This window comes from Zonotrichia leucophrys, chromosome 2, assembly GCF_028769735.1.
Source record: "Zonotrichia leucophrys gambelii isolate GWCS_2022_RI chromosome 2, RI_Zleu_2.0, whole genome shotgun sequence".
Classification (NCBI taxonomy): domain Eukaryota; kingdom Metazoa; phylum Chordata; class Aves; order Passeriformes; family Passerellidae; genus Zonotrichia; species Zonotrichia leucophrys.
Window position 1 is genome coordinate 81,163,049 of NC_088171.1, and position 15,309 is coordinate 81,178,357.

General features: G+C 42.6%; 1 protein-coding gene across 1 annotated transcript in view; it reads right to left on the reverse strand.

Moving 5' to 3' along the window:
- Positions 1-15,309, reverse strand: part of ANKRD33B (ankyrin repeat domain 33B) — a 45,155-nt gene continuing 29,846 nt past the window's right edge. Inside the window, exons 3-4 of the mRNA XM_064705505.1 lie at positions 9,906-10,046; positions 1-3,205 (exon numbers count right to left, since the gene is read on the reverse strand). Coding sequence (XP_064561575.1) covers positions 2,355-3,205; positions 9,906-10,046 — 992 coding nt within the window. The 3' untranslated portion in view covers positions 1-2,354. The remainder of the gene's footprint in view (positions 3,206-9,905; positions 10,047-15,309) is intronic.

Consider the following 15,309-nt stretch of genomic DNA (forward strand, 5'->3'; position numbering starts at 1 on the left):
CCCCTCTGAAGAATGAGAGTGCCAAATAAGTTTAACATCTTGTGCCTCTTTTAATGGAAATACGACATTTATGCACATAAACACAGTAAAGTACAAAGGATTAGAAAATAGGCTTAATTTCCAGCCCCTAATTCTAACATACTGTTCATTAATCCCTGAGTGCACCTGTCAGTTGTCGGTCTCTTGCAGGTGGTACTGAAAGTGCAAATTCAAGTGCTCAGCTGTAGCACAGGTTGCTTTTCAGAACCAAATCAGAGTGCTAAATCTTCGAAACCCTGGGTTGGCAGTAAACAAAAATTAACAGTTAAACCATTCAATCCAGTGTACCAATTTGAAATCTATCCTGATACCTTTGCCACAGCCAGCCAGAAGATTGTCTGCCTGCCTTCCAAATAAATTAGTTCAGCTTGTATTCTGGTCACCCCAAAGCCATTACAAAATTGGTGCCTATGAATTGCACAGCCCTGATGCACTTGCAGATTAAACTGCTATTCACATTCCCAGGACTGGGCAGGTGTATTGGCAGGTGCATATTCCTCCAACTCTGACCCACCTGGCACTGCAGTCTGGCCAGCACAGAAGTACAAAGAACAGGCTGTGTGGAAAAATCTTTGTCTCCCACATCTGTCCTAACCCCTGTCAGACCCCACAGACAGGAAATGGCAGTGCTGATCTGGGCTCCAGTTTTCAATCTCCTGAATTTATTTCTCCCATGGCGTGCACAGTTTCATTACAAATTCAGTGAGACTGTGGCCAGCCTTTGTGCTGTGGGACTAAAGGATGGAAAAGTTTTTCCTCTCTTTAATTGAGGGGACAAACTGGTGACAGCAGCAGCAGCTGCCGGGGTCTGCCTGGGCTCCAGCACAGCAACACCTTCAGGAGGACACACGCAGCACATTCCAGTTCAAATGTGTGCAAAGCCTGAGCAAAACCTGAGCATGTGCTCTGTGCTGTTTGCATGGGACCTCTACTTCTATGAACGTGGTCTTTCTTCAGCAAGCAGCAGGTTTACAGCCCTTCCTGACCAAAATCTGCCAGGGCTTGGCTTGCTGTTCAGCCTGACGTCTGGTACAACCACAGGAATCCTTCATGGATCCTTAAAGGAGCTCAAAAACTTGAAGCAACCTGTGGGAACTGCCACTTGGAGATGCGCTTCCATGCTAGGGAAGATTTTCTCCCGGTGTGGAGACAGGGGTGAGGTACTGCCCTCCTGGGGCACGCAGAGGTGTGGTACCCAAGCTTACAGGGACATCTGGCCACATCAGTGCCTGAGCTGCCTGGCACTCACCTCTGACTGGGTATTCACAGCTTGTGGCTGCACTTGACACCTGGGAAAGTCGCTTGAACCTCTGAAAGCTGCATAATATTCTTGTCCTGGCTATATTCTGGAAAGGCTGACAATAAACCTGGTGAGTTTTTTAAAAAGAAACTTAAATATCAACCTAAAAAATATCCACTGTGCTTCACCATCTCCCTTATTTCACAGTTAAAAGCAATGACAAAATATTCCCTGAGACTAAAAAGGAGACAACAGATAATGGATAAAGGGAAATCTATTGGAGGAGGCATATCTTAGGTGATGGTGGCAATCAAAAATTGTCTCATCTTCTATATTTCTTCAAAGAAAGAAATTGTCTCATCTTCTATGTTTCTTCAAATCACTCCCTGCACCTGATTTATACTTGCAGAAGATGTGAAAACCTCAACTGCACAGATATTCATATTAAGCCCTTTTTAGGTTCAACAGAGCAAACAATAGCATTAAGAACTGCATCCATACAGACTGTATAGACCTGTACTTAAAATCTGTTTACTGCAATAGAAATAAAGTGCTTAGTATATCCAAAACAACTGTAGACCTGTATTTTCACTGCCAACCAACACTGTGGTAAATTTTAAACTTTTAATTATTACTATAAACCTTTGCAATATGTCTACCTAAGGAAGAAGAGGGAGGAATGTCTAGTGTCAAAAGCACAACTCCTTAATTTTGTCCATTACAAAATGAACAAACACAAAACATGATCCTTTCAAACAGTTCTTCAAGCTGTTTCACAGTCATTCACCAGGAGCTGGAAAAACAGGAATCCACAAGAGGACTGCACCACTTAGAACGTCCTGTCAACAGCAGACCAGTAAACCTAGTAAGTTTTCCAGCTCAAAATAGCTTCCTGCTCCACCATCAGCCTTGCTGTGGTATAGCCCTTGCTGTATTTATGCTCCTTTCCTGCTCCTGCCATGACTCAGTATTCCAGCTCCATGAGCAGTGGGCATGCACGAAGGCATTCAGTCTGTTACCTTGCTGGGATAACAAGACTAGCAGCTCAAGAACCTCCTCAGCAGCTGACCTCAAATCAGGTCCTGCTCTGGGCAGGAGACACCTGCCTGGGCTTTTGAGCCTCTGCTGCTCTGTTCTTCTCCAGCTCCTCTGCCTTCCTCCGCTCCTCTTTCAGCTCCTTGTATCTCCATTTGGGAATCTGCAGGTACGGGTCCTCCTTGGCACTGCTCCTCCTCCTGGCCTTTTCTGGCTGGAAGGTGGGCGGAGGAGCCTTGCTGACGCGGACCTTGGGGATGACAAATCCCGGCCGGACGCTGCTCCGTCGAAGCAGGTGGAGCGGCAGCAGGCTTGCTTTCCTCGTGGCTACTGTGGTCACCTGGGACATGGCCATGCTGATGGGCTGCAGGCTGGCTCTTCGCTCCTTCTTCTTGGCGACCACGGTGACTTTGGAGTTCTGGAAGAGCTTCTCGTAGCTGCTAACGTGGTCTTTGTCTAGAGATCGGATCTCCTCTGCTCTCTGCTTCCTAAGGATCTCCTGCACTGCCAGTCTGCGTTTCCCCACACAAGGTGGGCTGCCTGGGCACACAGTCCGGCACCCCAGGGCAATGAAAGGACTTCCCAAACTTGTTGTCACCTTCACCATGTGGTCAAGGACCCCATCCTCTTCCGGGCCATAGAAAGACCGGAACGAGACAGCGGCCCTTACGCACTCAGAAATCTTCTGCAAACAGCTTTTTGGCTCTGCAGCCTTGGCAAGAAGTTCCTTCATTTTTGGCCATTCTGGTTTATATTGATCAGAAAACTGTTCTGGGCATGGCCTGTCCATCAGCTTCTGCATGACGAAGGCAGACTCTGATCTTCCTGTGAAACAAGCCCATTCCCATGAAGTCAGTCCCCGGCTTGGGTCAGTTGCATGAACATTTGCACCTCAAAAGAAAAACAATTAGTATTAATTAATTAGAACACCCACATTCCTGTTATCAGACGTGAGTCAGGCAGATCCCTACAAGAAAATGTCACATAAAATACACAATAATATTTTGTCAAAATGAACATGCAATAAGGATAGATCTGGTTCCTGACATTATGAACTCCTTACAAGGTAAAAGGCATTAAGACTGCATATATGAAATTATCATAAAATTACAAATAATGAAATAATGATTTTCACCTGCATTTTATCTTGACTGCCATTTTAATATCCATTCACCTGAGCTCACAAGAAAAGAGTTACAGATATGGAAAGAAACAATTCTCAACAAAGAAATCCTTCTCCATATAGAATGGTGGACTTCTTACTGGTCACTTCCACTTGGAAGAAAGGTCTTAGGCTAATGATCGCAAGTTCCATGAAAATATCCACTCATTGGTCACTAGGGGTAAAAAATAGCAAATAAAATATAATTAATTTATTTTAAAATATCTCCATTAAAAATGGGGGGGAAAGAAAGTAAAAAATGTGCAATTCACGCTCTCTTAGGTCTGAAAGGACCATGTAGAATTAGGAAATGTTGAGAATATGGTAACAAGGGTGATCAAATACAAGGAAAGTATCCATAAATGTCAAAGAGTGGATAATGGGTGAGATGGACCTTCAGTCTGAACCCAGAATGAGCTGTTCTCATCCACCTGAGATTACCAGCCCTAAGGAAATGAATTGTTAGCCAAAACATTCTGTTATTGCTAAGTGGACTGGCCATAAAAGGCAGCTGGGATACAGGCTACACAGCAGAGGCTTAGACATCTGAAGTGTTTTGTCCTGGAAGGAAATTAATTCAAGTGGCCTATCCTCCTCCCATTCCCAATTTATGATTTTTATCTCTCCAATTCTGACGTCTGTCCCCATCACTATTCTTTCTTTCTCACATATTTCTGCATCCTTTTCCATCTTTGCCTTTCTTTTGATCTGTCCATCTTCCTATAAGACCCCACACATTAGCTTTTGCCCTTGTTCTTCACTCTTTTGTTTTCAAGTGGAGTTACACCCTTCTCCCCCGGGGCACTTGGGTGCTTGTAAAGAGGATATAAGAATATCACGAGAAGCAGGCATCCTAGTCTGCCCTATGGTATTCCCTAGTATCATACCCACATTTCTTGGGAACCAGAAAATTTCAGAGAAGTCCTCCCATGATACTGAGGTGGAGCTGTGGGCATTTGTCAAGGAGAGTGGCATGTGCCCAGTCCTGCTGACAGAAAAGAGCTCTGTAAAGGACACAGGAAGTTAAATTCAAAGTGCACCTGTGGAAGAATTGCTGCAGAACAACGAACAGCAGCAAGTGGTTCTGGAAGCTGAAGTTAGCAGAACACTGTTGCAAACAGCCAGCAGATTACAGCTGGTGAATGCTAAAGGATACAAAAGACCTGTCAAAAAATTGGCTCGATGGCACCAATTAAAAAGAATCTCAGAGATGTGTCAAGGACTTGACAACTGGCACCATATCCTGTGCTTTGCATCCAAGTGATCCTGGGCACACCACCTGGGCACACACATCTTGATGCTTTACAGTACATGAGTGTGAAGGTGAAGAATGAAATCAGTGAGAGAATGAGGGAATACTCTTTGGTGTCAGGCAGACAGGTTCTTGAACTGAAAATCCTTTGGTTTATATTCTGTCTTTGAACTTTGACTGATCTCAGAGGGAGCTTTGCACGCTCCAGTCTGCAGACTGCTCAGCAGATCTGTTCCCTGGGACAGGCACGGGCACTTTGCCCAGCTGCCTTCAACATACTGAGCTCTGCAACATTTAGTCATGGTTTACTCATATCTCTGGCCCTGCAGACAGTTTCTGTGTTTCTTGAAAGAGTTTAAAGCTGGGATACAAAGAACACTTGATTTATTGAAGGGCGTCTTTACCAGATGAAGGACTGTTTTCAAACAGCCAACACAAAACTGACCTACACAGATCTTGTCACAAAAGTCACAGTCTATCCAATTGCTTTGCAATAAGGAGATGTCCAGAAATCTGAGGAAAGGACCAGAGAATACTGGTAATGAGACTGTTACCAGAATACTGGTACAGAGAATAATAATAATTTTTTTCCAGGTGGATTATCTTGGAGAAAGCATTTCAAACTGGAATAAGGAGTACTTGATATAAGGAAAAGCTACCACAATCCAGTTTGTGGTGGGTTCAGTATAACCTTTCCCACAAAGGGCGTTTTGTCATTAGAGGAAGATAAAGGCAAAAAGAGAGCACAGGAAAAGTGATAAAAACCTCAGCTTTATTTAGTTAGTTCCTAAGTCTCTGAGAATATCCCTAAAGAGATGCTGGAGACATAGATCAAGAATGGATGTGGAAGGAGACACCCTAAACAAAATTGCTGATAACAGTTAAAGTGTAACTTAAGTGAAATCTGCAGAAAGGACACTCAGAGAGAGAGCACCAGGGCACTGCAAGGAGTCAAGCATGGGACCCAGACTGGAAGGCAGAAAGGAGCCAAAGAGAAGGAACAAATCAAATCAAAGAGTTCACGAGCTATGGATTTGAAGAAAGGATTGCAAGATCTCAGAGGCAGAATGGTTTGATGAAGTTCATGACTGCAGAAATTAGAGATAAATCAGTGAGGGGAGGGAAAAAGACATACCATCACATACCTCCTGCTTCACTAACCTCTTTTTGAGCCGCCCTACACAAACTTCCTATCTTTGGATTTCCCTCATCTCACAATAGCCTCTTGCCCCAGTCTCTTCTCAGCACTTGCCTGAATCTGAACTCCTTCCCAAAAGAGCTCACTGTGACTGTGGCAAATTATGTGGAAGTTGTCTCCTTGATGTACATATAACAGACAAGGAATTAATACAGGAATAACAGCAGCTAAAGGAATAGTCTTCAAATAAAAAATTTAATTCTCAGCTTGTAAACAAGCAAGAGGTCTGAACAGCTGTTTACCATTATCTTCAAGAAGAAGTAATTTCAGATCTGATATGGTGCAGCTGTGAGAATTTGGAGCAGAGTAGTTCAAAAAGAACAGTGTGAGAAAGTGCTCACTGGGGGCTCCCCACCTTTGCTTGAGGCCTGCACTCAGCTCTGATCCTTGTCTGGGCTATGCCTGTGCCCTGCTGGCCTGGACCCTGACCCACAGACATAATTTCTTGTTTTGCCTCAGACCTACCTTGTCTCTATGAACTTGCCTTTGTCATCGTGGACTTGCCTGGCAATCACTGCCGCGCTGCCTGATCCAGGTTATTGACACCAGCCCTGCCACGTTCCTTAAAGGAGCACCATTGTTGATGAGGCTGGTGCTGTCACCCTTGGCTTACCTTCCTCTGAGGAGAAGCCCATTCTTTCTGACAGATGGGTCCCCAGGTGTTTTGGAAACTCTGTCTCAGAAAACAATGCTACAGGGTACTGAAATCCCAACCTACCAACAGAAATCAATGCTGACTTTGTACCTTGTATCACAAAATCTCTTCTAAGGCATAATTCACCATAGTTTTATTGATTTTCTGCACAAATCAGGAGACAATCCTGAACAAACTTGTCATTCAGCAGAATGCCTTATCTGGAATATACATGAGTAGTCATGTCTCTTTGTAAATGTGATAGCAGTCTTATAGAACTAATTGCCATTTCAGTGTAACTATAGCCTACAAGTTTTCTTTCAGGAATGCTGCACTTGCCACTTGCCTTGCTTTTCCTAGAAGTTTCCCTGAAGATCATTTTCAGCACAATTAATTTGAACATACATGCTCCTTTAGGATATAAATATCCTATTTTTTTAAGACTTCAAGTCCTTTTCAGATGCAGAACTGGTGTCTTGATTGTAAAGACGGGGCTGAGGAAGCTCAGTTGTCTGTTGCCAGCTGGTTTTTGGGTGGTGTTTAAAGCCCAGTCTCCAGATCCAGGGCCACTCTGACAGCATTACTAAAGCAGCACTGAGTTTAGACTGGAGATTACAGCAGGGCTTGACACGTGAACAGCAAGCAGCATTTGTGGCTGGCTCCCCTGATGAGCGCTGGCAGCGGCGCGGTGCTGGCAGCGCAGCAGCCTGTGACAAAGTACCGGTGGGAGAGCGGGCCCCCCTCACCCGCTGTGCGCTCACAAGCAGCACATTCACATGTTCCAAAGGCTCCTCTGGAAGAGCAACGCCATGGCCAAGTGTCGCAGAGTGCCTTAATCTTGTAGTGATTGACCTTGGCCCCCCTCCACGAACTCAAATTTCAGAAAGAGCAGTCACTTTGGCAGTCCAGCTCCGACCATCTGTCACACATTGCTGTCACCTCTTTCCCCATCTGACTGTGCTCAATCCATGCTAAGGCAGCTAGGAAGGTGAGTTATTCTGCTTTGCTGACCTCCTGCATTGCCATCAGCAGAGGTCTTACCCAAGCCACTGAATGGATCCCAGGTTTAAAACCTCCTGGCTGCAGCTCTTTTCTAAACACACATAACTGCTTTGTAGCTGTGCAAGGAGACCCACGGCTGATTATGGATGTTTCTCCTTTATGCTGCCATGCATTTTTACATTTTAATATCAAATTTTGCTGCTTTATTTGTGAAATTGATTTTTTCACCAAATCATTTAATGATGTCTTTTACCTTCTGCAGCTCACTAGTACTTAATTGTCGACACCCACTCCGTGTCCCTTAAATCCCAAACTACTTCTAAATCCATTCTGAATGAGAATTTCCGTCCTTCCCTCCCTCCATTTCACCCGACTGTGCAGTGCTAAAAACTACTCGGATATTAAAATGGGTGAAGGCAAATTACAAATTACTGCACTTCCTTTGTGGTCTCTGATTTGAGCTGAAAATGTGAGGAACTGCAAGTACTCACCGAAACTGCAATTCAGAAAATCAAAAGTATATTAACTTGCTAGATCTTTAGCTGGTGGATGACCTTTGGTATCCTCTCCATCTCTGATGCAAAAACAGGCTTTCTGTAGGCAAACTCAAGATGGAGGCTAAAAAAAGCCATTTTATGGCTGTCTAAAGGTTTGTTCTCCCAAATGTTCTGGTTTTTTATGATTCATGGAAACAAGGAATGGCTATTCAGATGCCAGAGGCAGCAACCACAGAAGTGAACTTTGATAATAATATTTTAGTATAAGAATCAGAATAACAAGTACTGGGGTTATTTACATAGATGAAAGGTTGTGAAACAGCTTCTAGTGACCCAAACAGAAAGAACAAGCTTCCCTCAGATCTCTAATGTTAATAATAGGTCATGACACCATAAGACAAATTTGACAAGTCAGAAAATCATAGGATTGAAGTTTCATTTTAAGTGATGATTTATTTCACTCACTGGAAAATTCTGAACTAGCATCTGCATGATGTATGTGTGAGTCCAGACAGTGCATCTGTTTCTAGTGGAATTCGAGCTCTGGCAGTAGTTTCATAATTTTCTGTCATAAAAATTTAAAATGAATGATCCAGTTCCTAAGCCTTTGTTCCAGAGTAAGAGGCTACAGAACCTAGCAGAAAATAATATACCAGTTACCACATCATGTTTTCTGTGTCATATCAATGTCTAGAAACTGGATATTATGGAATGAAGGACAGTAATATCATAGAATGAAGGATAGTAATATCACTATGCTTGATAAAACTGTGTGACTTAAAATACTCTGATTATGAAGGGTTAGACTCTTGTGACAGCAAAATCACTGAAATGAACTCCTTGTTCAAGATCTCTCTCAGTGAGATGGACCTGCAGGACTCTTGATCTGGACAGTAACAATATTCACATGCCATTTGTTATTATTTCCACAATATTTGTGTTTTCATATTTGCATCTGAAAAATAAGTGTATATAGTAATATAAACTAGTTATTTAATTGTTATCTAACAGTTTATATATCAATTACTTCATATAAAAAAACCCATACAATATTGTGGCTGAAAAATGCTGTATGTTAGGACTGCTCTTGCAGAGGCTGGTGCCCCTCAAGGGGCCTTCTGAATCTCTTGTCCCTTCACCTTGCAATGCAACACAGCCAGAAATTCAACAGCAGACAAGAGCCAAGAGCAAGAAACATAATTCCTGTTCTCAGATGCGAAGAGAGACAGGTGGGCAGAGAGGGACCTGCTCACTCCCTGTGCCACAGCTCCCTCCTTGCAGCAGACACAGACCTGGTGGTGCCCTGTTGCTCATAAACCTTGAGACCAAACTCAGAGCTGCAGAGGCATTAACAAAAAAGTAAGTGACCAGATTTCCCACCAGTGTTCCCTGGTGGGATGTGGCCCCTACACCCAACACTCCTGATAGGGGCTGGAGCCCCCAAAGCTTTCCAGTCTCAGCATAGCTCAAGGCAGAAATGGAGGTCTGGCTGTGATCCCACCCTTGCAGTGTCTGCCACACACAGAGACGGCAGCCAGCAACCAGCATGTCTTTCCCCCTGTGTCATGGATTTCATCAACTCCTGTTCTACAAATTTTGGTGATCCTGCTCCCCAGACTCTCCTGGAGACAATCAATCCCACCTTCACAGCTCTAGGAGAGCTCCTGGGTGAGGTTGTACGAGCAAACTCCTGCAGCACGTGCCTTCACTGCCTTGACTATGGCTTATTTAAAAGCTGCACCCATTTCCAGGGAAGGCTGTACCACAGGGCAAACACCCCAAGAGCCAATTTTCTTCTTGGTAGTTGTTAGATAGTGACAAAGAGGAAGAAAAGCACTTTGCATACCTGCCATCATCAAGGCTTTCACACATTCTGTTCGGCCTTGCATTGCAGATTTCATCAGGGCTGTGAATCCAAACGCATTCCTCTTCTCAATATCAAGCCCAGGAAAATAGTTCAACAAATAGTTTGTAATGGTTATGTGCCCTTTAAAGAAACAAAAAAGCAGAGAAAATGTCATACAATGCAGGTGCTGTCTCAAGGATAAACCCAAAATTTACTCCTGCAGGTCTGATAACTGGAAAATGCAGATAATTAATAAAATATCTTTTCTTTGTGTCCTCTTCCACTCAACGCTGTCATCAGCCTTAGGGTTAAGTGGTCCTGACTTTGACCAGAATATTGGGATAGGAGGTGGAAAATCTGGGTTCCCACCTTCTCTCAAATTGCTCTCCTTTCTGAAAAGTCAGTTTAAGGTAAGAGAATAATTGAAAACCAGAAATGGTCACTCTGAGTTTGCAAGGGGCCCCAGTTTCTTGACCCAGTGAGCAGCACTGCAGAGGGAATCCTACACCCGATGCCCCATCACCAGGGGCAACTTATTGCAAAGGTTCAGCTTTTTCCCTCCCCTGGTAAATTTGAGCCTTACAATCATGCTGCTTCATTAAAAAGTGATGACTGCACATAGTTGTTCCAGCCAACAATGCTTTCAAACCATGCCAGGCCTGATACAAGAGAAAGGAATATTTTGTGCAGCATCCCACATTTTTATTTTTTCATCTGACAGTGTAAAGCCACTTGCCTACCCTCCTGCAGTTGGAAAATGGGACTGATGTTCAGTTTTGGTAGTAAAATAAATTATTTAAGTTCTGATTCTGAAAGCAACTGTTGTTGCCATTCATGTGCCTCATGTGCCAGGATAACTGGCGTCTACAAGGCTACATGGAGGAGCTGAACACATCTCTGGCTAAATGGTTAGAAGACCAATTAAGACATCAAATCTTTGTAACTGGACTATCATGAATAGCTAGGCCCATTATGACTCATTCAAAACAGTTTTCCCTTCACTTCTCAATCATTTTATGATGCTTTGATGCTCTATAAAATAATGCCGTCTGTCAGGCAGCTGCAACAATCACAATTTAATTAGCAAGAGCTGTAAAAATATTCTCTCATTTTGCTCTGCAGACCAGATGACTATTCTGTGACGCATGCCATTCAAATTCATCTAGAAATGTTACTGAAGCAGATTAGAATTCATACAGGACAATTTTAAAAGTCTGTAGCATCACATCTGGTGTAGATTTCATCAGCAGCCACTTTGTACCAACACAGTCCTCCATTCATTTTGAAAAGCAAGTTAAGAAAGTCTCTACCAATTAATTTGTGTTGCAGGCGTTACTCTTTCTCTCCTATTTTTTTTTATTGTTACCTTTCTGCATAACTGGAGACTCTCATGAAACCTGAGCAGATGTAGAGATAATGCAGATCAGATGAGCAACTCCAGAGCCAGAGAAAACCAAATAAAAAGCTCCCTGTACCTTGAGCAGTTTGATGAGAATGAAATATAAAGTTTCATCAAACCACAACAAGCTGAACAAAGCAAAAGTGAACTGTGTTCAGGGCAGGATCAAGTGACCTGGTCCTGCTTACTCAATAGAGAGAATTCAGCTTTGCTGTTTCTATGGTGTAAAATCAAATCCTAGAAAGGAGTCAGTTGCTTCTGGGAGAATTTTTGTGCCCAAATTGTTTTGCAGGACATGCTCTGATTCCGTGATGTGCAACATGTGTCTTCATGAAGGTTTTGGAACAAAATCCTGCTTTTTGACCACAAAGACTAGAGACAAGCTGAAAGAAGTAGAAATAATAAAATGGAAGATTTTTCAGCAGTTATTACATCAATGAAGATGTTCTTCCCTTTGCCAAAAGTATAATTACAGGAAGAGATGTTTTTCAGATCTGGAGTGATCCTAAGAATTAATCCTGAAAGACTTTCCTTAACCAAAACTCTCCAAGGGACTAGAAATGACCTCAAATTAGACACAAAAAAAAACCGCAAAAAAACAAACCATCAGTAAAATATGAAAGAAAATTAAGAAGTTTGTGATTCACAGAAGTTTTGTGTCTCAGGGATTCCTGAAAACCAGTTTTAATCTGGAGGATCTTCTGTCCTCTGAGGTTTTGATTCAGATTTCCAGTTCAAACAGATATCAAATTCAAAGCAAAACTCAGAGCTGCCAAGTTTTAGTTCAAACCCTGTCGTACACTTTTGATTTAATGCCATGAAGTTTGCTTTGGTTCTCCTGTGTCTGCATCAATGAGCAGCCTGTACCTAATTTATAAACTGGGTGAGCCTCCTGTGATGTAAAGTCTGCTGTGAAAGCCCTGTGCAGCTCTAAAATAAACGAGCCTGGGCTCAGCCCGTTTGGTGATACTGAATTCAAAGCAGGCTTTTGCTGTTTGCAAGCCAGATCTACTTCCTACCAGAACTGGCATGCCAAGGGCTCGCTTCTTCTCCCTGCGAGCCATATTTAGAGATCAGCACAGATGTCTGTAATAGCTTAATTCACTTAATTGCTGCCACAAAGGAAAGGCCTGTAATGATGACAATATTACCTAATAATCTGTGTAATGCAGGCAGAAAGATAAGCTGCACAGTAAAGAAGACCCTTTGTCAAATAACATCTCACTCCTGAATTGTACCTGAAAAATTCTTGTGTTTGGCCTGCGGGCAGCACATGCTTCCTCACAGATGGATGGAACCAAAGACACCCAGAAGGCTTTATCTTCTGGGTGCTTTAGGTGTTTGTGTTCTCATGTCTTTCTTAATAAACAGAAACTGGGATAGCTTCCAATTTTGTGCTCCCAGCAAGGCTTTCAAACTGGTGGCTGTAACATAAAACATCCATACTTTGTAAGCAAATACAACTCCCTCTGAGCACCAGTGCATGCCAATTACTATACAGTGATGTAGCTATGTCCCCATCAGCAGCAGAACTGAGAAAAAAAAAATTGTAATTTTCCTTCTTCTCCTTTTCCACTTGTTATTTCAACCACATGTTTGTATCAATCTCCCTTTTTTTCTGCATTGTCCTTGTAATGATGTTTAATGATTTTGCTTCTGCTTCAATAGCATTGCCACCCATTTCTGGGCACCTGCTGCAGACAGCAATGCATTTACAGTTCTGGAAGGCAAGCTCTCTCTGAAAAGGGATATAAGAAATAGGAAACCTAGAGAAAGCGAACAGACCAATTTTCAAATGTGACATTTACACACAAAGCAGACCACTTTGTGGTTATTTTTCTATATTAATAAGCTTGTTAAGACAGAACTGCTTTTCACTGATCCTTCCAACCTGTCTTTCTCTGGTCAGCCCATGCAGAAAACTTCAGCTTTAGATACTTTTGTTGGAGGATGAGAATCTCAAATTAGCTCAAAAGCAATATGAGAAACTGAATTCACTCATTTTCTGAGACTCTAGTTGCTCTTTAATTTAATCCTATTTTTTTCAAGCTGATGCTCCTATTTGATCATCATGTCTGGGCAGTCATGAAATGGCTTAGGCAAATGTGGATTTTAAACTCCTCAGCACAAGCGAAGAGACCTCCCTGTCATCTGTTTTGGTATCCATGCACAAGGAACAACTCCTCAAGACCACATGATTTTTCCCATCCAGCTCCCCTTTGGGGTCCGGCTATACATGATGTCCCACCTAGCAGTGGATCATAGCAAAAATGGCAGCACTTTCTGAAACCTTCAAATATCATCTCACAGATATCTGAAATAACGTGGATTTGCTATTAGACTTTCCACAGCAAACCCCATAGTTTTGGTATAAGCAACAGTGATTTCAGAATAACTTATTTTGCAAAAGTGTGATTACTTTCACAGCCCAAAGTTAACCCCTCCCCCAGCAAACAAATTCTCCACTGAAGGCAAGCTTGCATAAGCTTTGCTTTCAGGTCTTTATAATGCTCTGCTCAGAGTTACTGCTTAACATGCGGCAATAATTAAGCAGCATCTATAGCACTGTAACTCCTCTGGTTGCAATATTAGCCTCACAGTAATCTCTATTAACACTGCAGCAGTATTGGTGTAAACCCTGTAGCTCAGGATTAGCACAGGCAGGGGAAAACATCCAAGTTGTTGGGGGTTTGTATAAATTTCTGTTGACTACAGTAATTTCCAGTTGCTTTTGGGATCAATAGCAAGTACTGGCAGAGAGTGTCAAGTCAATGTCAGCCCACTGGATTAATTCTGAGCTCATTATCATGAGTTATAAAGGTCAAGAAGGAGGCAGTGTTAAACCATTTTTAGTTCAAATTTATATTAGGGCAGATAAATAAAAGTAGATTAGTGTTTTGGGGACTTCTCCACCTTCTTTGGAAAGCTACTGTACTCATGACTTTGCTATGAATGTGGTCACAGTTCTTTCTTACAGTATTCAAGACCCATCTTGCAGGAACTTTTGCAGAGTTCACTTTTTGGTACAATACAAAGCAAGGTTAGGTACTACCTGGAAATGTCCAGTGGCGCTATTACTAAATTGACATGGAAACCGAACTGCTCCAGTCTTTAGATGTGGCTTGTAATGCCCATTGATGCTCCCTGATGGAAATCTGTTCCCTTCAGGCAGCCAGCGTCTAGGAGTGAGAATTATGTCCCACAAGCTCCCACAAACATCCCAGATTCTTCACCAGTGAGCAGACATGATAAAGGCCAGCTTGCATTGCCTTGGAAAGTGACTGCCTTTGCAGAGTGCCTTAAAAGACGCAAAGGAAACCAGAGATGCAGAGCCAGGCAGCTCCTGGCTTTTAGACTACAAAGTGATGGCTTCCTTCCTTGGAGAAATTTGTCCTGATTTACATGGTTTAGCACTTTGCTGACACTCGTTAGAGGAAACTAAACTTTCCCTTAAAGATTGAAGCACAGCCCTTCAGTTTGAACAGAAATAATCAAATTATTGTTTTCTAACTCAACACTGGAAGCAAGGAACTCTCCTGGGAGCTTCTCTTACATCTAAGTGATCTATAAGTCTCATTCACTGTACCTTACCATGCTGGGGGGGATAAAAGCAAAACCTTGTGCTAAACTCCAGCCTGCATCCGGATTAACATGGTTGATGTTGATATCAGCTGTTACAAAAGGATCACTGGCAAATCCTAAATTCTGCTGAGGTTTTTTTGCTTTTCAGCTGTGGAGTGGATGACGGATGTCTTAGCAGATAATGTATTTCTTAATGATTATATGTTTTCCTACAGTCATCAATTCCTACAGACCCTCTGAGGCAGGTGCAGCAAATATGGGAGGAAGGCAGTAATGCAGCACATTACATGTCCAGTGCTCAATTGTTGCTCACCAGAGCAAACTTTGGAAAACCAGCTTAAAGGAACAAAGCACTATAATACTGCACACCTGGGATGAGGTTTTCTTTATTTTAAGCTAAAATAATTAATGGTGTCTACTAAA